Here is a 25,607-nt window from a genome sequence, read left to right as displayed (position 1 = left end):
GTTTATCAATTTGTTCCAAAACCTCCTCTAATGACACCTCAATTTGGGAGTTTCTCAGATTTGTCACCCTCTGTCACCCAAAAAGAATGGCTCAGGTTTGGGAATCTCCCTCACATCCTCAACAGTGAAGGCCGATGCAAAGAATTCATTTAGTTTCTCCGCAATGGCCCTATCTTTGAGTGCTCCTTTAGCATCTCGATTGTCCAGTGGTCCCACTGGTGGTTTAGCAGGCTTTCTGCTTCTGATGTATTTAAAAACACGTTTTGCTATTACTTTTGAAGTCTTTGGCTACCTGTTATTCAAATTCTTTTTTGGTCTTTCTAATTATATTTTTACACTTCATTTGCCAGAGTTTATGCTCTTTTCTATTTTCCTCATTAGGATTTATCTTCCACTTTTTAAAGGATGCCTTTTTGCCTCTCACTGCTTCTTTTACTTTGTTGTTTAACCACGGTGGCTCTTTTTGGGTTCTTTTACTATGTTTTTTAAATTGGGCTACATATTTAAGTTGAGCCTCTATTATGGTGTCTTTAAAAAGTTTCCACGCAGCTTGCAGGGATTTTACTTTTGGTACTGTACCTTTTAATTTCTGTTTCACTAACCTCCTCATTTTTGTGTAGTTTCCCTTTCTGAAATTAAATGCTACAGTGTTGGGCAGCTGTGGAGTTTTCCCCGCCATAGGGATGTTAAATTTAATTATATTATGGTCACTATTACCAAGCGGTCCAGCTATATTCACCTCTTGGACCTGATCTTGTGCTCCACTTACAACTAAATCAAGAATTTCTTCTCCTCTTGTGGGTTCCAGGACTAGCTGCTCCAAGAAGCAGTCATTTAAGGTGTCAAGAAACTTTATCTCAGCATCCCTTTCTGAGGTGACATGTACCCAGTCAATATGGAGATAGTTGAAATCCCCCATTATTATTATTATTATTATTGAGTTTTTTATTTTAATAGCCTCTCTAATCTCCCTGAGCATTTTAGAGTCACTAACACCATCCTGGTCAGGTGATCTGTAATATAACCCTACTTCTATATTCTTATTTTTCAAGCATGGTATTACTATCCATAGAGATTCTATAGTACAATTTAGTTCATTTAAGATTTTTACTTCATTTGATTCTATGCTTTCTTTCACATATAGTGCCACTTCCCCACCAGCACGACCTGTTCTGTCCTCCCCATATATTTTGTACCCTGGTATTACTGTGTCCCATTGATCATCCTCATTCCACCAGGTTTCTGTGATGCCTATTATATCAATATCCTCATTTAATACTAGGCACTCTAGTTCACCCATTTTATTATTTAGACTTCTAGCATTGGTATATAAGCATTTTAAAAACTTGTCATTTTTTGGCTGTCCCCATTGCATGATGTAATTGAATGGGACTTTTTTTCATTTGACTGTTTATCAGATCCTCCCTGTATTTTATCATTTTCCATCCTCTCCTCCTTATTAGGACATAGGGAATCTCCATTTATAGATCCTCCCCAAAGGGATGTCCAAACCACATGCTCCTCCGCACATGTCGGCTTTCCCGCAACCCTTAGTTTAAAAACTGTTCTACGACCTTTTTAATTTTAGGCGCCAGCAATCTGGTTCCATTTCGGTTTAGGTGGCGCCCATTCTTCCTGTATAGGCTCACCCTCCCCCAAAAGCTTCCCTGGTTCCTAATAAATCTAAACCCCTCCTCTCTATACCATCGTCTCATCCAAGCATTGAGACCCTGCAGTTCTGCCTGTCTAACTGACCCTGCGCGTGGAACTGGAAGCATTTCAGAGAATGCTACCATGGAGGTCCTGGACTTCAATCTCTTACATAGCAGCCTAAATTTGGCCTCCAGGATCTCTCTCCTATCCTTCTCCATGTCACTGGTACCTACATGTACCATGACCATCGGTAGGTAGAATTCTACTGCTACTCCAAGGCCCACAGGTTAGACTCCACAATGCATTGCTTAGGCTTACCCTTATAGCTTTGCCCAAACACACTCAGAATGAACATTTTGCCTCAAAAAATGTTTACATAAATACTAGAAAACTGCAAAACCATAAGTATGCACAGATAACAGCCATAACAGATCGTTAGGAAGTTCACTTTGGGGTTTAGAAGTCACATTAATAGTTTGGCATATCTGAGGTAATGTTGCTTTTTTATTCTACTAAAGGACAAAGTAAGTTTTACAAAGTACATATTAATGCTCCACCTGAATGGGCTACGTCTAGCTCCTTCATTGTTGAATACATGACCCTCTTCCTTTACATTATGCATGCTAGCACATTTAATCCTTGGCTCCCAACCAATCCATCAAAATGTGATAGACTAAATAGCGGAGCATTGTACTTTCTGCAATTGTACCTGCAGAATTTTCCACAGAATACACCCTCTGGGTATGTCTACACTGCAATTAAACACCCACTGCTGGCCCATGTCAGCTGACTCTGGCTCACGGGGCAAACATCTACACCGCAATTTTACAGCCCTGCAGCCTGAGCCTGAGTCAGCTGACCCAGGCCAGCCAGGGTGTGTGTTTGCTGTGTAGACATATTCACTGATTCAAAATTGTTCTGCATCATTTAAGTTTTCATTTAAAAAAAAGACTTAAGCCTTAGCCCTTATGGCTGCAAAGAAAGCATATAAAAAGTGAACCAAATCCGAGTCAGTGCATTGTTACCAATGGGCTGGGTAGACTAAGATAAATATGGTATTTTAAAATGCATTTAGCTAAAGTGTTTTAACACATTGTTTTAAACTCAAGCATAGACAGGACAAGATTTATTTTAACATGTGTTTAGCTGATAGAGATGAACCCAAGGGTGGGATTCAGAAATCAGCATTTCCACTGAGTAGGATACATGTGACCACTATCACAATTAGAAAAACCTCACAACATCATCATCATCATCATCATCTGGGGATAGCAGTCATCCGCTGTGGGATATTGTGAAGGTATATCTAAAGGACATTTCCAAAAATCTAGGATAACAAATGTGAATTTGAGTGGAAAGGTCAAGAGCAGACAGATAACACATAGCTAAGGAGGGTTCCACAAGATTTTAGGACAGAGCTGGGAAAAGCTAAGTTTTGCTTATAGTTCTCAAAGTGAGCCCCAACTGACTTTGTAAAGAGTTTAGATTGTTTTCTTGTGCTGATTTTTAAATACATTAAGAGAAAAAAATAATTACATTAAATCATTTAATAATTAATTAAAGAACAGACTTAGTGATAAAAGACCTTTGAATTTTAGAAACTGAACAGTCTCTCACAGGCAAAATGGATCTTTAATACTTATATAACAAAGCCATAAAAGTCCAGAGAGTTTGTGCAGAATTCTCCAGTTATTTTTTGTTGGGAGATGTTTGCAGGATAATTTATGTGATCTCAGCATATTTTTAAAACAGCAAGGCACCACAAAAAAAAAAAAAAAAAAAAGAAAGTAAAAGAAATGACAATATTTCTAGATCTACTCTCAATAATGTTAATAACCCCATGTCAGAACCACAACTTACATTATTCTGATACTATGAAATCCCAAATTTTACTGGAAGAGAATGCATAGGAAGTGAGAGAGAGAGTCTCTCTCTCTCTGTGGAGGGGAAGGTGTTAGAAAATGACTGTTGTATAGGCTTAACATTTTGGAGCTTAGGGAAGGACTGTACTTAAAATGGCCATTTCTGAACAGAGATGGCATCTACTGGGACATGTGTTGAATCCTACCCTGGGTTAAAATCTTGAAACATCTTAAGTGGGTGAAAGATGTAAGCATAATCTTTTTGACAAGTAAAAGTGACAAAAATATTTCAAAAAGCAAATAATTCAATAAAGTTATTCAAATGCAAATTAAGCTTGTTTGAACTAAAAACACCTCTTAAATTAGGAGCCTTCGAGGCTTCTGGTGAAGTTACAAATATGGCAGAATATACATATGTGGACCACTGAAAGCTTGTTTTGACTGGGTAATTTTGATAAAAATAGATTGTTGTTCTTTCTGGACATTTTTGTGAGGATCACTTGTCAACTTCTTCAGCTTGGCAGCAAGTTCTGAGTGTGAAGGAAGACGGATCACGACCACCATTACTTCAGCCAACATCAACACTGGGGCCCAAAGATTTACTATTACACCATTGGTCCTTTTCCTTTACCTGAAATATGTTCTGACCAGATAAGAACAGGTATTTGGACAACATTTTATCTTTGGTATGATCCAAGCAACTCCCGAGATGAAAGCCTAAGATCCTCATTACACCCTCTTTGTGTGTCAATTTCCATAGCCACTTTATTCCTCTCATCTCTTCTTTTTTCCTGGCTTAGTGAATCAGAAGCTATTTAACCGTATCATTTTGCTGTAGCCAGTCTAACAAACTAAAAAGCAGCCTTATCTCAGTAAAAACATCCTACAGACTTGCCAGAGGAAAGTAAAGACAATCAACAGCAGCCAAACAGTTTCCAGAGCCAGGAGGAGTAAAGCCAAGGACTTGGAGTGGCTAAATGGGCATGTGCTATACTTGTGGTCTTTCAGCAACTGAACTGTAAGCAAAGCCAGGCTACATTTTAGCATCTTTGGTTACGGTTTTCTTTTTGTCCTTTGTATGCATTTGTCTTAAGAAACAGCATTTGCTTTAACAAAACCTGAGTACTATTGCTAAAATTGATCCCCTGCCACAACAAGGACATTTAATGCTATTTAAAAGACTATCAAGCAAAGGTTTTTTCTCTACACAAAGAAAGGGAATAAGGGATATTACTGAAAACAATTCACTTGCATTGAGTTTTGAACATTTTCATTGCCCCCTCCCCCCTTTTTGGTGTGTGTATTTATTAAACATTGAAAGAAAAAAGTTCATTTGGTAGTGTAAAATAAGCAAAGCCAAGCCCTTGTAAAAAACTCAAACCCCTGAAATCAAATTATTGTTAACAAAGCAGCAGTAAAGAAAACAAACAAGTAAATTATAAAATCCCCAAGATCCTATCTAATCCTCACAACAGACAAAACCGATGTAGGAGTGCTGTAAGGAAAAAAAATCATGGCACATCATGACAATGTTTTTTTCATTTCCTGCTAGTTCACCCTTTTTGTCTTCCTTCTTTAGGGAAGAGTTACATAGCAACATGTGATTGTGGGAAGAGTTACCCTGGCACCCTTCTTACTGGAAAAACTTTTCCACTCCTCCTCCTCTTTTGAAAGTTGGATACAGCTGAACCTTCTGTTTCTCTTGAGACTTCTCATGTATTAATACCTGGCTTGATTTAATTTACCCCTTATAAGAGAACCTGGGATAAGAGTTGTCAAGACAACGAAAGTCCCTTTTTGGGTCCTGAAGTATCTGTACTGTCCAGTGATCTTTTGATTAGCATATGACAGGACTTTTCACTCCTGACAGTTTAGGAGAAGTTAAGCTACCTCATAGCGGAACACACCACAACACAAAACATCTCCACAACTAATTTTGCGAGTGGGTAATTTGGTAAAAAGGTGCGTTGAAGGGGCAGAATTAAAGCTGTGCCACATAGTGGTAGTAGTTGTGGTAACTGAAAGGTGTGCATTTGTTAGAACTGGTTGCATTTTTTCAAATGAAAAATTTTACCACAAAAAAGTGGGGTCTCATCAAAAACAATTTTATTGTGGAAAAAGATCTGATGAAATTTTTCAATGGGAAATTTCAAAATTAAATGACAAATTGTTCCACTTCAATCTGCATTTTTTATCCCAATACAAAATAAAACAATCATTTGACCTATTTAAAAAAAAATCCTGTTAGTTAAAAATGTTTTGCAGGGGGGCAAAAGTTTTTTCAACCAGTTCTAGTGCCTGTGGATGGAGTACAGCAGAGAGTCTGAAACTGGGAGGCACAGAATGTATTCTGGTGTGGGAAAAAATGTACTGCGCACATTTTATGCTGCCCTCTGCCTTGCCTTCAAAATTGGGAAGCCGAAGAGTGGTGGCTGCTGGCTGGGTGCCCAAAACTGCAGCATCTCACTTAAAATTTACATTACTATGTACTTAAATGGCTCTGTTTGAATCAATGCCTTCCTGCTTTTAATATTTAGCAAGAGTTGCATGTTGATTTTTTTTATTGGTGTATTTACTTGTGTGGCAGAGGGCATAAACTACTACAGATGCAAAGAATGGTGTGATCAAATAAGTTTAAGAAACACTGGAATACAGGATATGCACTATTAGGTAGCTCAACTTTTCATTTGCCATGCGTTTGTGTCAGTTAAGTTGTGTGTGTAGCAATCCTAGCTGCTTCTCAAAGAAGCCTGTGTGTATTAATAAGCTTAGATCTGCTTCTCACCTGTTAATTGGAGAGCTATATCTCGATACAACTCCCTACTGATGTTATGAAATTCCTCTTCATGCCACACCTTTCCATCAGGAGTGCGAATCTTTGTCTCAGCAGGATTGAAACCTACGGTAAACAGAGTTTTATCTAGATTTTGCAGAATACTTTAAAAATCTTGAGGAAAAAAAACTGTGCTATTAGGCCTTGTCTACACTACACAGTTTTGTTGACAAAACAGTGGCGATGTACACATTGAAATGCTCCTCCCGCTGATGTAACTCCCCTGCTATGCCAACATAATAAAATCACCTCACTGAGAGGTATAGAGTTTATGTCGGTGTAGTTAGGTCTACATAGACACTGCGTTCCTTACATCAGATTTTGGCTGTCATTCTTGTCAGGTTCACGGCTCCAAATTGACAAGAAAGCCAACTCCTGACTCCCAAGACGGCTGCTGCCTGGTCTCTGCTTCAAGTTGGGGTGCCACCCAGGCTCCCAACTCCCCAGTGGGAGCCCTGCCACTTCCCAGGGTCCTGGCTTTCCGCTGGGAGTACAGCAGCTGACCAGGCTCTGAGCGCAGATCTCTCCACAGGAGGCAAGATGCCCCAGGCAGCTGCCCCGCCACTCCCAGGTGGGAACGGGAAGGCAAGAAGCCCTGGGGAGCAGCTGGGCTCCCAGTGGGGAGCTACATGGAGCTAAGAGCCCTGGGTCTCAGTCCCCCACATGGCTCCTCTGCAGACGGTGGAAGCGCTCCTTGTGAGGGCACGCACCATGGACAGAAAGAGGATAGTGTGGACACCAGCCACTGCAGTAATTAATGCGATGGCTGTAAGTCGACCTAACATAGGTTGACTTATCTTTGTAATATAAACATATCTTTTATATGGTGCCTAAAAGGCTGTTTTCAGTTGCCAAGGTAAATTACATTAGGAGAAAGTACTACACCGCAAGCCGTTAACGAGCACTAGCTTAACAAGGAGCATTACCAAAAGTACAAATAAGGCCTGATTTTCCAAGTCTTATCAGAAATTCATACCTATTCCATGTCTCAAATTTAGAGAGTAAAAGACCAGGATTCATGTTTAGAGATTTCAGAGAAGTGTGTAAACTAACCAAGATGTTAGATTTCAAAAGAAGCTACTGTGCACAAAGAGGGGCCTAGGCACCCTTACTCTTTGGAGTGGATTCCACATGTATTTATAGGCAGACCCACTCTCTATTCACTCACAAAAATATCATTGAGTTTAGGGGGAAAGCTGGATCCTAATTTCACAGAAAGGGCCCATTTCTAGTGCATGTGCAACAAACAATTTAAAAAGAGGTTACATTAAAAAAAGCTCTTGTGCACAAGACTGTATTTCCATTATAGTCAGCAGCAGCTTTAAAAAAAAACCTAACTCACTCAATGAGTGAACAATACTTTTAAACAGTATATAAGAATATAATACGGTCAGATAATCTAAAGAGGCCCCATATTGGATTACCTGAACTCTGAAGTATGTTTTGGTTAATGTCAATAATTGCACCTTTTGAGGTTTCTGCATTTTTCTCTTTGTAAAAAAAGTGTAAATTTTATTAAGAAACGATGTTAGACCACCACCACTGCCATTCGAGACTCATAGAAATTATGGGAGCCTGAAGTTAGGACAAATACATGATCTTAATTCTTTGTGTTCATGGTGAAATACAAAGTGAAAAGCTTAAACTTGCACTTCCTGGCTTTTGCTTCAAACCTTTAAACTGTTTTAAATGCAGCTGGTGTTTAACGTACCTTTGACGAAGTGATTAGAACAAAAAAAAATTTCAGCATATATAAATTGCCAAACGCTGCACAGGACTACATGAAAATGCATCTAGTATGCAGATAACCTAAGAGAGTAATGAGATGGCATGCTCTAATTTTCTATTTTGACTAGGGAGAAGGTGCAGGAGGAATTATAAATGATGTAAAACATACTGAAGGTGTATATTTAGACGGCATAATTTCTTGCCTGTGGTCATATTTAAACGATTTCTACCCAAACAGACAGAAGTCACAAGCCAATTCCCATATTTTGACACGCTGCACAAAAACTCTCCTTTCTCTCTCTCTCTCCCCCTACATGTAAATAACATGAGATAGAGGGTCTACATACCTTTATATGTTGGAGCAGGGGGTGCAACTGCCACTTTTCTGACTTTTGGCGTCACTGCGTTCTCCACATTTGTTACCACTACGGGCTGTTCGGCATATCCCAGAAGTTGTCCCTTGCTGCCTAATTCTTCCGAATGCTCCCATTGCTTCCTAATCCGCTCCTTCAGCTTCTCCAATTTAGCATCATGCAATTTAGCATCATGCTGCCGCCGTTTTAAGATTTCCAGCCTGTGGGCACTAGATGTACTAGTGGAGGAAGGAGAAGATTCTGCCAGCCTTATCCCTTTCAGTTCAGCATCCTGGGCTGTGCTACTCAAAGGAGTTTTAGTGCTGCTCTCATCTCTTCTGGATACATTAGTCTTTTCCTCCTCTGATCTTGTAGGGGTTACAGCTTTAAAAAGAGACTCAATGTTCTGCAAAGCATCAATTGCTGGTCGGTCATTCAAATACCTAACAACTGTGTCATCTGCAGCAGAAGAACGTGGGCTTTCAAAATTTCTGTTATGTAAGTCACTTTCATTCCTGTCATATATCATACAGCTCATTCCTTCAGTCTTATCCTGTGCTTCAGACAGCAAACATTTTGCCTCCAATTGACTAGCACTTTGATAAGATGGTGCACCATAAGTCTCCCTACCACAAAAGAAAGTCAACATTAGAAACACAACAGTAAAAACACCACAAACTAGGTTTGAAATAACTCTGTAGTCACCATCACATGAAGTATACAGTATGAATGCCTGTGAGTTTCTTAAATCAGAGAGAATGCTATTCACTGTGTAAAAATCTACCAATTTTAACATTTGTGACCATCATTTATGCTGCTTAAACTATAGTGGTCAGCATAACAATGGTTTCAACATTTGCTGAGATAAACTAACTTTTACACACACCAGAAAACCTCTGAAAGGTATGGATTTCTAGATGCCAATCAGCAACACCTATTAGATGACTCATGGAAACAAATACTTTGTTTATTACAATGGGCACTTAATGTTAGCTAATATAACGAAAGTTGCAAAAGTTTAAATTATGTCCCCATTTTTACATGCTCACCACTTTTCAAATGTTTCCCTATTTCAGCTGAAATTTTCTATACTTGGTTTCTGCTTTGAAGGTGATTCCTTCCCACCCCTTGAAACTTTGAGCAAAATCCCTTCAGTAGCTTAGGTTTGGCAAGAGTGAAAAAAATGTGTGCACAGTTCCTTAAGTTAGCATTTCTTAGTTCAGAAAATGTATAGTAGACAATGAAGCTTCTAAGTTGCAGAGAAAGGAACTTGCATCTGACATGTGTGCACAGCATAGACAAACTGATGAGAAAGGAACTTACCGATCTTTCAGACTGAATTGGGGGTAGAGCAGTGAACTTAACAAGGTTCACTAATAGACGTTATCAGCTCAGCAAGCTAATTTACCTCCCAATATCTTCCATCCCAACAGTTCTCTCTCTTTTTAAAAACCCAACAACTGTTAATGGAATGTTAACAGTTTGCAGTATCAAGCAATCAGAAGTAAGAAAATTCCAAAAGATAAGGCTGTTTTGGAAGCTGACTGACAAAATTTCTTATATGCAGTATTTTAATGCAAATGTGCAGAATCAGGGTTTGTAACATCTACTGATTCAGGGAATGCATAGGTTTTGGCCAAACAAGTGAACTGAGTGGGAAAAGCAGTTTTCAGCAGCTTTCCTGGAAGAGAAGGGGGGAGACTGGGAACAGAGTGGCCCAAGCACTGCAGCACATTTTACAGAAAGAAGGAATTATAACAGCTAGAGTTGCTACATTCTTATAGGAGGGTGGAAGAGTGAGAAGTAGAGTGGACCACAGCTTCTGTTGCCTTAAAAAAAAGGGAGGTAGAATCTAGGTACAGAAGACTCAAGTGAAAAAAGGGATCTGCACCCAGGAAGATAAATGCCATCTCTTCGGGCAGCATGCTGAGAGCAGACAGCCTGGAAAGGGATGGGGTAGAAATGATTCAACCTAGAACATAAAAACAAAAATGGCCATACTGGGTCAGACCAAAGGTCCATCTAGCCCAGTATCTTGTCTACCGACAGTGGCCAATGCTAGATGCCCCAGAGGGAGTGAACCTAACAGTGATCTCTCTCCTGACATCCATCTCCACCCTCTGGCAAACGGAGGCTAGGGACACCATTCCTTACCCATCCTGGCTAATAGCCATTAATGGACTTAACCTTCATGAATTTATCCAGTTCTCTTTTAAACGCTGTTATAGGCCTAGCCTTCACAACCTCCTCAGGCAAGCAGTTCCACAAGTTGACTCTGCGCTGTGTGAAGAACTTCCTTGTATTTGTTTTAAACCTGCTGCCCATTAATTTCATTTGGTGGCCCCTAGTTCTTGTATTATGGGAACAAGTAAATAAATTTTCCTTATTTACTTTCTCCACATCACTCATGATTTTATATACCTGTATCATATCCCCCCTTAGTCTCCTCTTTTCCAAGCTGAAAAGTCCTAGCCTCTTTAATCTCTCCTCATATGGGACCCGTTCCAAACCCCTAATCATTTTAGTTGCCCTTCTCTGAACCTTTTCTAATGCCAGTATATCTTTTTTGAGAAGAGGAGACCACATCTGTACGCAGTATTCAAGATGTGGGCGTACCATGGATTTATATAAGGGCAATAAGATACTCTCCGTCTTATTCTCTATTCCCTTTTTAATGATTCCTAACATCCTGTTTGCTTTTTTGACTGCCGCTGCACACTGCGTGGATAGTTCTCTGAAGACGTCCACAATGATCCAAGATCTTTTTTCCGGATTCGTTGTAGCTAAATTAGCCCCCATCATATTGTATGTATAGTTGGCGTTATTTTTTCCAATGTGCATTATTTCACATCTATCCACATTAAATTTAATTTGCCATTTTGTTGTCCAATCACTTAGTTTTGTGAGATCTTTTTGAAGTTCTTCACAGTCTGCTTTGGTCTTAACTATCTTGAGCAGTTTTAGTATCATCTGCAACCTTTGCCACCCCACTTTTTACCCCTTTCTCCCGATCATTTATGAATAAGTTGTATAGGATTGGTCCTAGGACTGACCCTTTGGGAACACCACTAGTTACCCCTCTCCATTCTGAGAATTTACCATTAATTCCTATCCTTTGTTCCCGGTCTTTTAACCAGTTCTCAATCCATGAAAGGACCTTCCCTTTTATCCCACAACAACTTAATTTACCTAAGAGCCTTTGGTGAGGGACCTTGTCAAAGGTTTTCTGGAAATCTAAGTACACTATGTCCACTGGATCCCCCTTATCCACATGTTTGTTGACTTCAAAGAACTCTAATAGATGAGTAAGACACGATTTCCCTTTACAGAAACCATGTTGACTTTTGCCCAACAATTTATGTTCTTCTATGTGTCCGACAATTTTATTCTTTACTATTATTTCAACTCATTTGCCCGGTACTGATGTTAGACTAACTGGTCTGTAATTGCCGGGATCACCTCTAGAGCCCTTTTTAAATATTGGTGTTACTTAGCTATCTTCCAGTCATTGGGTACAGAAGCTGATTGAAAGGACAGGTTACACACCATAGTTAATAGTTCCGTAACGTCACATTTGAGTTCTTTCAGAACTCTTGGGTGAATGCCATCTGGTCCCGGTGAATTGTTACTGTTAAGTTTATCAATTAATTCTTAAATCTCCTCTAGTGACACTTCAATCTGTGACAATTCCTCAGATTTGTCACCTACAAAAGCCGGCTCAGGGTTGGGAATCTCCCTAACATCCTCAGCCGTGAAGACTGAAGCAAAGAATCCATTTAGTTTCTCCGCAATGACTTTATCGTCTTTAAGCGCTCCTTTTGTATCTCCATTGTCCAGCAGTCCCACTGGTTGTTTAGCAGGCTTCCTGCTTCTGATGTACTTAAAAAACATTTTGTTATTACCTTTTGAGTTTTTAGCTAGCCGTTCTTCAAACTCCTCTTTGGCTTTTCTTATTACATTTTTACATTTAATTTGGCAGTGTTTATGCTCCTTTCTATTTATCTCACTAGGATTTGACTTCCACTTTTTAAAAGATGCCTTTTTATCTCTCACTGCTTCTTTTACATGGTTGTTAAGCCATGGTGGCTCTTTTTTAGTTCTTTTACTGTGTTTTTTAATTTGGGGTATACATTTAAGTTGGGCCTCTATTATGGTGTCTTTGAAAAGCGTCCATGCAGCTTGCAGGGATTTCACTTTAGTCACTGTACCTTTTAATTTCTGTTTAACTAATCCCCTCATTTTTGCATAGTTCCCCTTTTTGAAATTAAATGCCACAGTGTTGCGCTGTTGAGATGTTCTTCCCAGCACAGGGATGTTAAATGTTGTTATATAATGGTCACTATTTCCAAGCGGTCCTGTTATAGTTACCTCTTGGACCAGCTCCTGCACTCCACTCAGGACTAAATCGAGAGTTGCCTCTCCCCTTGTGGGTTTCCGTACCAGCTGCTCCAAGAACCAGTCATTTAAAATATCGAGAAATTTTGTCTATGCATTTCGTCCTGAGGTGACATGTCCCCAGCCAACATGGGGATAACTGAAATCCCCCACTATGATTGAGTTCTTAATTTTGATAGCCTCTCTAATTTCCCTTAGCATTTTATCGTCACTATCACTATCCTGGTTAGGTGGTCGATAATAGATAGGGGGGGAGGGATAGCTCAGTGGTTTGAGCATTGGCCTGCTAAACCCAGGGTTGTGAGTTCAATCCTTGAGGGGGCCGCTTAGGGATGTGGGGCAAAATCAGTACTTGGTCCTGCTAATGAAGGCAGGGGCCTGGACTCGATGACCTTTCAAGGTCCCTTCCAGTGCAGGGGCTGTCTAACCGGAGGTGGGACAATTCTACAGTGTCCTGGAAAGCCTCATCAACATACCTCTCTGCCTCCCTTAGCTCCTCCAGTTCTGCCACCTCGGCCTCCAAAGCCCGTACGCGGTCTCTGAGGGCCAGGAGCTCCTTGCACCAAATGCACACATACGCCACCTGCCCACAGGGCAGGTAATCATACATGCTGCACTCAACGCAATAAACTGGATAGCTCCCACTCTGCTGCTGGGCTTCTGCCTGCATTCTCTCCTACAGCTACCTAAGTTAATGAAAGGGTTTTGTTTAAATCAAGAAGTTTTGAATGTAGTTTAGTTTATAGGTTTTAAAGAACGGCAAGTGAACCTTGCCCCCTTCCCACTCCCCTTCCAAACTCCCTTGCAAAACTCCCTGATAGCAGCCCTGGTCGCAAAGCTCCCTGGTCGGGTCGCTTGCTCACTGCTTTATAAAGCCCTGGCCTTCTTGACAGCCCCGCCCACTAAGGCTCAGCCAATTAACAGAGGCTTCTAGCTTTCAAACCTTACTTTGTAGCTCACAGCTTCCAACTGCCAGCCACAGCACATGGTCCTTCAAACAACCAAACAAACGGACAGACAAACACAAGCTCAGCACACAGCAAGTAACCTCCAAACACAAACTACAGACAGCCACTTACCCCAAGGGTGCTGTATTTGCTCCTCCTTCACCTGGAGAACTCCCTTGCGAAACTCCCTGTTAGCAGCCCTGTTTGCAAAAACCTACAGAATCACAGAACTGGAAGGGGCCTTGAGAGGTCTTTTAGTCCAGTCCCCTGCACTCAAAGCAGGGACCAAGTATTATCTAGACCATCCCTGACAGGTGCTTGTCTAATGTGCTCTTAAAAACCTTCAGTGATGGAGATTCCACAATCTCCCTAGGCAGTTTGTTCCAGTGCTTAACTACTCTGACAGGAAGTTTTTCCTAATATCCAACTTAAACCTCCCTTACTGCAATTTAATCCCATTGCTTCTTCTCCTATCCTTAGAGATTAACGAGAACAATTTTTCTCCCTCCTCCTTGTAACAACCTTTTACGTATTTGAAAACTGTTGTCCTGTCCCCCCTCAGTCTTCTTTACCCCAGACTAAAAAAAAACCACAATTTTTTCAGTCTTCCCTCATCATGTTTTCTAGACCTTTAATCATTTTGTTGCTCTCCTCTGGACTTCTTCCAATTTCCTGAAACATGGCGCTCAGAACTGGACATTATACTCCAGTGGAGACCTAATCAGCACAGAATAGAGCAGAATTACCATATGTACTCGATCATAAGCCGACCCCCCCAAAATGGATAAGTAAAAATGGAAAATAATAATTCAGGGGTCAGCAAACTTTGGCTCCCGGGCCAACAGGATTAGCCACTGGTGGGCCGAGATGGTTTGTTTACCTTGAGCATCCGCAGGCACAGAGGTAAACCTAAGTAAACAAAGTGTCCCGGTATTCCAGCTGCTTACCCTGATGGGCTGGGACAGCAACTGGTGGGGAAATTTTTTTTGGGTGGGTGGGAAAAGCTGGGAGTCAGGGAGTAACCCCTGTGACCACCCCCCACATGAGCCCACCCCTAGCCCGGGACCCCCACACTCTCCCCATCCCATCCCTTCCCACCTTATCTTGGGAGGATGTCTCTGGCCTGGCTGGAGCTGCTCCGGTAGGCTGGGCAGTGCGGCCGCAGCCTGCTCCGGCAGACCAGACCGGGCGGCGCAGCCGCAGCCTGCTCCAGCGGGCCAGGCGGCGCGGCCACAGCCTGCTCTGGGGTGCAGGGCTGAGCGGCACGGCTGCAGCCTCCCAGTCCCGGAGCTGCAGCTGCTTCGAAGGCTGGGGGGAGAGCAGCGTGGCCAGAAGCAGAGAGCCTCTGGCCCCACCTCTTCCCTTCTGTCTCTGCTGGCTGTGCTGCCTCTCCTTGCTCCCTCTGTTGGGGGGAGGGGCTGTGTCCCACCTCTCCCTCTCTATACATGTTCATAAGCCAACCCCCTTCTCTGGTACTTCCGTTTACTAAAATAATTCGGCTTATGAACGAATATATACGGTGCTTCTCGTGTCTTGCTTACAACTCTCCTGCTAATACATCCCAGAATGACGTTTGCTTTTTTTTTTTTTTTTTTTTTTTTTGCAAGTGTTAGACTGTTGAGTCATATTCAGCTTTTGATCCACTATGACCCCAGATCCCTTTCCACTGTACTTCTTCCTAGGCAGTCATTTCCCATTTTGTATGTGTGCAATTGATTGTTCCTTTCTAAGAAGAGTACTTTGCATTTGTCCTTATTGAATTTCACCCTATTTACTTCAGACCATTTTTCCAGCTTGTCCAGATCATTTTGAATTTTAATTCTATCCTCCAAAGCACTCGCAATCCCTCCCAGCTTGGTATCGTCCGCAAACTTTATAAGTGTACTCTCTGTGCCATTATCTAAATCATTAATGAAGATATTGAACAGAACCAGACCCAGGACCAATCCCTATGGGACCCCCACTTGATATGCCCTTTCAGCTTGACTGTGAACCACTGGTAACTACTCTCTGTAAACAGTTTTCCAATCAATCATGCACCCTCCATCTAGGTTGTATTTCCCTAGTTTGTTTATGAGACGGTCATGCAAGACAGTATCAAAAGTCTTGCTAAAGTCAAGATACACCACATCTACTGCTTTGCCCCCATCTACAAGGACTGTTACTGTCAAAGAAAGCTGTTAGGTTGGTTTGACAGAATTTTTCTTGACAAATCCATGATGACTGTAACTTATCACTTTATTATCTTCTAGGTGTTTGCAATTTGATTGATTATTTGCTCCATTATCTGAAATTAAGCTGACTGGCCTGTAATTCCCTGGATTGTCCTTGTTTTCTTTTTATAGATTGGCACTATATTTGCCCTTTTCCAGTCCTCTAAAATCTCTCCTGGCTTCCATGACTTTTTGAAGATTTGCTGATGGCTCAGATATCCTAGTCAGCTCCTTTAGTATTCTAGGATGTGTGCGCACTATGAGGGCAGAATTTATTTATTTAAGGTTTATAGAAGAGCGGTTGAATATGTGCCAATGGCAGGAGTACTGAGGTGACACTATATTTCATCTAGGCTAGTAGGCTTAGTCCTTGGGCAAGTATATGTTCAAGGGAGCTTTTTGAAGCCATGTGCATAACATTGCACACACACAGCATTTTCTATTTCTCTTTCCCCTGTTAAATACAGACCTTCAAGTATCACACTCTTAGTAATGTATATCATAAAAGTATACAGGACATGCAATAGGACAGAATTAACATTATCAGAACAAGCATAACAATTTGAATGCCCTGACTTGAGTACTTGATCTTACAATCTTCACAATGTAAAAAGCTAGTCTTTTTCATTTCCTGTACTTTAGACTTCTTTATATCTAAGTATATTTGAATGAGAAATGATATTAGGTTGATTAAGAGTTCATCTGCTTGTGTTTTTCCCCCCTGCATTTGAAGTCAAACAATTTGATACACTGTTTTTACACCAAGCGACTGATGTCAAGGAAAGAATTATTCCAGATGGGGAACTAACAACAGGAGCAGTTTAATTAGAAAAAGAGCCCCCAGCCTGACAGGTCCAACTCTGCCTCCTATGTAGCCAAGGAGGAAAATCCACAGTTGGAATGAGGAGCCTGCAGGCAAGATAGAAGTTCTATGTTTGCTTACGTTTCATTTCTACTGGTACTGAGAGAACATTGGTCCTGGGCCCATTATAAAGAAAGAGATAAAGGGTAGGATTTAAAAAAAACAGTCAGTGGTGGCCTAATTCAACTCTTACCGAAGTCAATAGGAGTTTTACCATTGACTTCAGTGGGATCTGAGTTAGGCAGAGGTTCCGCACTTTAAAAAATCCTACACGTTATCAATTTAAACAAGTAATTCATTATGACTAGGGCCAAGGTTTGCCACAAACTGAGAAAAAAAAGTAATGAAGGACTTATGGTGAAATGTTACAAGTCTCAGAAATCTTCAGTACTAACCAAACTAACTCTGCAGTGACAAGCTTGTTTTAGGTTTCTGGGTACATTATAATCATTAAGTATTTCTCCCCACCACACACCTTCCAACTGCCCCCAACCAATATTTTCTTAAAGTCAGCAAGGTTCTCTGCACATGTGCGCATGTGAGAGAGACAGACAGAAAGACAGACAGAGTGTTCCCTACAATAGGGTCAGTGATCCCCTGCTGTTCAATACTCTCCTATGCAATTTTAAAGGTGTTTCTTTAAAGACTCCAAGTTTACCAGCTTGTTTGCTGACTTAACAGGTTGCAAAAATTCCACAAGTAAAATGTCAAGGAAGTTAAAAAATTTAAATTACACGAATACATGACAACAGCCAAGAAAAACTTTATCATTACTTATGATGTTCAAAAATAAATGAAGTGTCACGTTCTGTTGGTTATGGCAATAATAAAAGAGCTGGTCCTCAATCAATCGAAGTCCTCAAAAGAGCAAAGAAAAAAATGTATCAAGATAGAAAACATTCTTTCTACATCACCAATATTATACATTAGAAAAAAGATTCTAAGATGAATCAAAAGTAGGAAAAGTTGTTTTTTAAATTTATCACCATTGCCAAGAAGTTAAGAAATAGCTACTAATTCCCTATGACTTGTAATAATGCTTTGTACTTCCTCTGCTGGCTTTGCAACAGCAATTCATCACTTAAATAAAACATTTCAGTCTTTCTGATATCATTTGCAATACCAGTGCTGAAGAAGATTCTTTGGCTTATTCTGTACACTGTATAGAAAATTAAACTATTGGTAAAGAGTGGCAGCTCTGTTAAGGGCAGCCTTTTAAACAAGTTGTCATAAGAAAATAGTAGGAGTTTTGGTTTCAATCTTTTAAAGGTGGATTCTAAAAACAGGTAATAAAAAAAATCTAGTTATTTCATTGTCATTTTAAAGCACCAATCAATAGTGTGAACAAAATTAAATTACTTCTTAATCACGTTTTCATTTATGTAGGAAGAAAATACCAACAAATTCCCATGAATTAGCTTCTGGGAAATAGGAAGCATACAATAAGGTATTTTCAAACCTGATGACAAGAACTGACTAGTAATCATTAGGGCTGGAATTTTCAGAACAGTTTAAGGGACTAGAGTTCCTAACCCACTTAAACCCCTTTAAAAATCCCAGTTAAGATAGCTCCCTGATCTTTAAAAACAAATGTTTTGCCTCAATACTAAGAATGAAATGCTTGGATTTAGTAGACATTAGTAGAATTACAGCATATTATTTTACTATAGGTGGTTAGCAGAAGCAGGAGAAGAACAAGAATGCATTTTCAGGAACAAATACAAAACTTTTATGATATTCCAAATATCGGGTGGGATTATCACTGATGTTAAAGACATAAGAGACCTATTGGATCATTGTGTCCATCCTCCTGTAAATGGATGATAAAGCCCCTTACGCAACACAAGACATTATACTTGCTCAATCTAAAACCAAGAGGTTTTGTTCATTCTCCACCTGTTGGCAGAAAAAAATAAACCCAGTCCTGAAGTGTTCATAAGAACATTGGCAACAGCTCTGTTCCAGTTTCTGTATTTCACAGTAAATGTCAGTTCTCTCTTGCACTAACCTGTATGAAGCCAAGGGTTCACGAAATTCCACACGGCTACTCTTTTTCACATTGCTCTCCAGAGTTGTAGCTCGAAGAGGACTGCGGGAGGACTTCTCTTTGCGTGACTTATTTTGGCTGGAGGACCTGGAGGCTGAAGCAGAAACCAAGGAATCCTCTAGGTACCTACCATCTGCAGGAAGAGAAGGCTCATAGGGCTGAGTGGTTTAGAATGCAGTTCTCCTTGGGTTCAATTAGTGCTCAAGAATAGCACTTAAGTTATCACCTTCTCTTCACCAGCAAGCTGTTTCAAGCTACCAGGAGTAAGTGGTAAACACTCAAGCAAATCATTGCACTAGTTCGTCATATAAAATTTCTAAAAGAATATTTAAAAAATCATAACTGGAAATGATTAAGCCCGAGAGAGTTGATTGAATCAGAGAAATATAGAGATCCAACCAGCTTTCTTGCTGCTCTGACATGTCAATATAAAACAGTGGTTTTCAAACTTTTTGTATTGGTGACCCCGTTCACACGCCAAGCCTCTGACTGTGACCCCCCCATAAATTAAAAATGGGGGGTTAATTTAATTTAATGGGGGCTCGGGGATGTCAGCCCCACCGAGCAGACAGCTCACAACCCCCTTGTAACCATCTTGCGACCCTCTGCGGGGTCACGACCCCCAGTTTGAGAACCCCTGATATAAAACCTATGAGAATGCCAAATGAGTTAAATTACGACTAACCATAGGGGCTAAACAGAGATGAGGAAAACACACTCTGCAAATAGGAACATATTTTTTCATAAGTGATTTAAGTTCTAAAAGTAGCATTAGACAATATGATTTTTCCTCTTTTCGTAGCCTTGTTGTCATGATTACAATCACTCTAAAAATGCAATATAAGGGCATTTATCCTTGAAAGTGAGTGTTGTGAAACTATTAAAATAAGTTAACCAGTTAAAGAAATGTTAAAAATTTAGATGGTCACTCCAATGTAATACTACTGTTGGAGCCAGCCATCAGCATGTGTAGCTGTTAGCTGGAATGCCGTAGAAACACGGTAACAGACTATGGCAAGCACAAGTTGCAGCAAAGCACCTTTCTAGTGAGTTCCAAATACCATCACCAGATACGCAGCATATTTTTTTTTCCAAGACAATGTATTCAGAAGGGAAACATTGCTCCAACTTTCTCTCAAGTTCATAAACAAAGGAAACTGAGAAAAGAGGATTAAAAAAATAAAAATGATACTACTCAGAAAGACTTATTCTTACCCTGCCCTATATAATTAATCTTTTAAGTAATACACACCTTTCCTGCTTATTTTCCTGGTAGCACTGGCAGAGGGTTTCTTGGCATCCATGACAGAATCAAACACTGCTGTGCTGGTAGGCGCTACCTCCAGTTTATTCTCAATATGACGCAACTAAAATTTCAAGACACAAAACAATATTCAGGTTCATTTTTTAAATGTCGAGGATACAACTTTAAAAAAAAGTACAGAACTCCTCTCACTTTCATAGTAAGAAACAATTACAGGCAAGAACAGCTTTAAAAGTCTGGTGGTATAAACTTGTATAGTCTTGTGACCAGAAACATTAGATTAAGAAGATTAGTACAAAAAAGATTATTCAAATTAAGTTCTGTTCACTAAATCTGTTTCCATAAGTGGGTCATTGCCAACAACAGAATTATACAAAATGCCAAAGGTCTTAACACTTGGCCTCATTGAAACATAAACACTAAGAACGAAAACACACTATTCTATAATGCTCTACTCTAGAGGTAACATGAAATAGGATTCCACATATAAAATTATACCACTTCACTCAGCTATTAAAAATGAGAGGGGTAATGAACAAACAGAGAAATTCCCTAAGTTACCAAAGAAATTTAGCATCTTGATATCACTGTACCCCAGTTTATAGAAAATGTAGCATTGCATCATGAATATATAGCTTAAATTCACACATCATGGTAGTAATTCTATGGTTGGTGCAGAACATATGGAACTATGAAACATATGTATATTGCTTCAACAGCCCCAATCTCTGAATCTCAGTAGGTAAGGAGAGGACAGTTAGTTCCTTTAAAATGATGAATAGAGGTATCTCACTCTACAGCTCACACCTGCAGGGATTTGGGAGATTTTCAAACGTAAGCAGTGACTCTGAGTGCCCAACTTTGACATTGTAAAGGGATCTGGATTTTCAGAGGATGGGCATTCATTACTTTCTGAAAACCAGTACCCTTTAAAATCCCAAAATTAGGCACCCAAAATCACTAGTCACTTTTGAAAAACCTTGGCCTTGATATTTACTAGCCCTAACTAAGGTTTTCAGGAGCAAGATTCTTTATAATATTCAGTTTGGTGAAAGCTGACATGTAATTTGGTGGCCCAGGATTACTACAGAACTACCAGTTGGCAGCTTATGCGCTTTCTGGGGTTGTAAATTCTTTGGGGAATGGACTGTCTTTTTGTTCTGTTTGTGTACAGTGCCTAACACCAAGGGGTCCTGGCCGATGACTGGGGTTCCTAGGCACTATAATAATATAAATAAATAAATACTTAATATTAGTTAAAATCCTCAATGTAAAGATATCACAAGATTCTAGTTAAGATTTACATCTTTTATGCAATAATTAAAAAGAAATTACAAAACTATTTAACACAAGTTACCCATACATTCGTTATACCATTCTGACTGACATAAACAATACTATTCATTAATAACAGTGTTAGTTTTATAGTAGCCAAGCAAGACTGATTTTTCATTAACCTTGGTACTGAGCTTCTTGTAGCACTAAGTTACATTGTCAGAACTGCGGTCCAAAGCAATAAGAACATCCATCATCTTCATGCCCCCAACCACCTACCCCATTTTTTACTTTTATAACCATCAAACTATGGGGAAAATAAGGCATTCAATAAAACTGCAGTGGCCATTAACTGATTTCAATCTAGAAAAAATTATACTTACTGTAGCCTTAGTTTGAGAAAAAGTATCCCAGGCTGTGGTTAGATCTCACAAAACAAAAATAAAAGAATAAAAACAAGTTTCCTATTAATTCAAGTAACACAATGAAACAAAACATTTTGCATGGCTCACTAACTAATTCCTTTTAATGAATTCATCCCAAACTATGAAATTCCTGTGAATGGGGTAATTATTAGACAGCATCATTAGAACATAGCAATGCAATATTATGATTTTCTTTAAAAACTATATTTAAAAAAAAAATCCAAGTTAACAAGAGTTACATAAGTGAAGCTGAGTTTCTTATCACATCTTATTCATAAATGATCTGGAGAAAGGGGTAAAAAGTGAGGTGGCAAAGGTTGCAGATGATACTAAAACTGCTCAAGATAGTTAAGACCAAAGCAGACTGTGAAGAACTTCAAAAAGATCTCACAAAACTAAGTGATTGGACAACAAAATGGCAAATTAAATTTAATGTGGATAGATGTGAAATAATGCACATTGGAAAAAATAACGCCAACTATACATACAATATGATGGGGGCTAATTTAGCTACAACGAATCGGGAAAAGAACTTGAAGTCATCGTGGATAGTTCTCTGAAGATGTCCACACAATGTGCAGCGGCAATCAAAAAAGCAAACAGGATGTTAGGAATCATTAAAAAGGGAATAGAGAATAAGACGGAGAGTATCTTATTGCCCTTATATAAATCCATGGTACGCCCACATCTTGAATACTGCGTACAGATGTGGTCTCCTCTTCTCAAAAAAGATATACTGGCATTAGAAAAGGTTCAGAGAAGGGCAACTAAAATGATTAGGGGTTTGGAACGGGTCCCATATGAGGAGAGATTAAAGAGGCTAGGACTTTTCAGCTTGGAAAAGAGGAGACTAAGGGGGGATATGATACAGGTATATAAAATCATGAGTGATGTGGAGAAAGTAAATAAGGAAAATTTATTTACTTGTTCCCATAATACAAGAACTAGGGGCCACCAAATGAAATTAATGGGCAGCAGGTTTAAAACAAATACAAGGAAGTTCTTCACACAGCGCAGAGTCAACTTGTGGAACTGCTTGCCTGAGGAGGTTGTGAAGGCTAGGCCTATAACAGCGTTTAAAAGAGAACTGGATAAATTCATGAAGGTTAAGTCCATTAATGGCTATTAGCCAGGATGGGTAAGGAATGGTGTCCCTAGCCTCCGTTTGCCAGAGGGTGGAGATGGATGTCAGGAGAGAGATCACTGTTAGGTTCACTCCCTCTGGGGCACCTAGCATTGGCCACTGTCGGTAGATAGGATACTGGGCTAGATGGATCTTTGGTCTGACCCAGTATGGCCGTTCTTATGTTAGATATGGTTTTAGCCTTTGACTCAATTAAGACAAATTATATCTACAAAATTTACAATACAATACAAAATATTACACTATCTAGGATAAAACTGCTTCTAAAGTAAAGCGATACAACAAAGCAAATCCATACCTCTGAGGGAATCCCTGTTCTGAGTGTGCCTTGGGTTTTGTAAAGGCACCTCCTTCGATTTGTTGCTCCACATCCTGTTAGTTTACCTACAAACAGAAACATTCACTAAGGACCAAAAGTATACAAAATAAGAGTGAATAAATATATCCGTTATCTTGATCAATAAGACCAAAGAAAATGTTATCTTGATCAATAAGAAATGAAGATTTTTTTACCTCCAAATTACATTTTGACACTATATACATCACCAGTTGGATCAGACAGGCAACACTGAGTGACCAAAAAGGCGACTAAAGCTTGTAATTCTCTTAAAAAGGAACAAGAATGAACTACCATTGACAATAGGAGACACTGTGAATAAGAATGTTTACAAAGGAGGCTGAAGGTGACCAGAGACAAAAATCCAGGAAGGTATGAGGTAAGGCCTCTAACTCTATAACAGATTTCAATATAGAAAGACAGGAAGAGCCTGTCAGTCTACAGCAACAAGCGCTCCACTGAGTTTGCAGAAATGATAAGACGACCCCTGATAAAGAGGCTACATTAACAGGGAACTGAAGAAATAAAACACAGTCAAGGGTCATCCCTAGAGAATTTTGAAAAGCTTTGAAAATGTCTGACCCTGCCAATGGATGAATGAAAGGAACAACTGACACATTATGTGCCACCTTAGCCTTTAAAAGAAATAAGGGTCTGAAATCTGACTGAGATCTAGAAGCATGACAATAAAAGTAATAATTAGACAAATTTTTTTTAAAAGAACGCAAGAAGACTCAATATTCAGTGACATCTTTCCAAAAGCTCCAGAGAGAGGACATGATTTAAAGGCCAGAAGAACACACAAAGCAGTTTCTTGGATAGGTCTGCTAATGAATCCAAGTACTCCCTCTAAACCCAAACAGTCAGAAGCTATCCTTAACGAGTAGGGTGACCAGACGTCCTGATATTATCGGAACAGTCCCGATTTTAGGGAACTTGTCCCGCATCCCGACCTTACATTGGTCGGGACGTCTGGTCACCCTATATGAGGGGGACCGCGGCAAGCCGGCGCCACTCACCTTTCCTCCCTGGACCCTGGGCAGTGCGCAGCTGAGCTCCCGGTGCCCACCGCCCAGCCGACAGGAGCCTGCAGAGCGCAGCCCTGCCCCTGCCCAGAGAGGCAGCGAGGAGGTCTCGCTCCGCTGCGTGCTGCAGCGGGTGCCAGGCAGAAAGCCCCCCCGCCCCTGCCCCCTCCCCTCGACCCTCCCCTAGGAAGGGGCCAGAGGGACTGGGAGGGACCTGCCTGTTGGATGCTTCCTGGGAGCCGCTCCAAGTAAGCACTGCTGGGCTCACCTGGCCCCTGGCAGGTCCCTCTCGGGGAGCTCCCCTCAGACCCACTGCCCTCGGCCCCCACCCTGACCCTGTTCCCTCAGCCTCCCCTGTGCCCCTCACCCTCAATCCACTGCCCACAGCCCCCCTGACCCCGTTCCCTCTGCCTCCCCCACAGCTCCCTCCCCCCCCCCCCACGATCATCTCACCCTGCATGGATTTGGAAATCTGTCCCGGATTCCAGGCTGTCGTTAGCCCCTGGGGCAAAAGATTCAGCAGAGGTTTCCAAAGGGAAGTTTGCAGCCTTTGCTCAGACCCAAACATTTTCACTTAAAAAAATAAATAAATACCCAAACCCATCCTGACACCCATCTGCTCTGTCCAGATTTGCTGTTATCCCTGTTGAGGCCAAAGTGGTTTGAATAATTAAAAATCCTTGACACCATTGTATTGCTCATTAATCTGATGGACCTGCTGATAATGAATAAAGATGAATGCCCTGGGAGCAATGTGTCAGGCAGACAGTTTGTCAAGTAGGAAAGTGAATGCTGAAGCCCTCACAAAATGCAGAGGCTTTTCTTAACCTGAGAACTGAAAAAGAGCCAGATACCCTGCATGGGTTTGAAAATGACAAGAGGCTAGTGACTGACGAGAGCAGCGCCAGGTTTGAAGTGACGAGGAGGGTCTGTGTCATGAAGTCTGCATTTCCACTGAAGACTCTTCCATCGCCAGGTGCAGGTCTGTCGCCCGGCACAGCAATGCTGAGAGGTGCCAGTGTAGACCCGACCCACTGCTCTCAGCCCCCACCCTAACCCTGTTCCCTCAGCCTCCCCCGCAGCCCCCCCGTACCTCCCACCCCGAACCGACTGCCCTCAGTCCCTGGCCCCGTTCCAACAGCCTCCCCCACAGTCCCCCTGTTCCCCGCAACCCACTGCCCTCAGCCTTGCCCTACCCCAAATCTCTTCTTCAGCCTCCCCCGTCATCCCACCGCCATCGCTCC

The 25,607-nt window shown here is 40.8% G+C and overlaps 1 protein-coding gene across 6 annotated transcripts in view; it reads right to left on the bottom strand.

The window, feature by feature from the left end:
• Positions 1 to 25,607, bottom strand: part of CEP350 (centrosomal protein 350) — a 166,158-nt gene that overhangs the window by 118,561 nt on the left and 21,990 nt on the right. For 4 of the 6 annotated variants that reach the window (XM_034778216.1, XM_034778219.1, XM_034778217.1 and 1 more), the window contains exons 2-7: positions 23,300 to 23,385; positions 21,816 to 21,859; positions 20,146 to 20,260; positions 18,855 to 19,026; positions 8,424 to 9,055; positions 6,301 to 6,414 (exon numbers count right to left, since the gene is read on the bottom strand). In XM_034778216.1, the coding sequence (XP_034634107.1) occupies positions 6,301 to 6,414; positions 8,424 to 9,055; positions 18,855 to 19,026; positions 20,146 to 20,260; positions 21,816 to 21,859; positions 23,300 to 23,372 (1,150 nt within the window). In that variant the 5' untranslated portion in view covers positions 23,373 to 23,385. Of the gene's footprint in view, positions 1 to 6,300; positions 6,415 to 8,423; positions 9,056 to 18,854; positions 19,027 to 20,145; positions 20,261 to 21,815; positions 21,860 to 23,299; positions 23,386 to 25,607 lie in introns of those variants that run through there. The other 2 variants (XM_034778220.1, XM_034778221.1) reach the window with 1 other exon arrangement.

This window comes from Trachemys scripta, chromosome 8, assembly GCF_013100865.1.
Source record: "Trachemys scripta elegans isolate TJP31775 chromosome 8, CAS_Tse_1.0, whole genome shotgun sequence".
In the NCBI taxonomy this organism is placed as follows: domain Eukaryota; kingdom Metazoa; phylum Chordata; order Testudines; family Emydidae; genus Trachemys; species Trachemys scripta.
The sequence above is the reverse complement of the archived record's forward strand: the minus strand, read 5'-3'. Positions and strand labels throughout refer to the sequence as shown.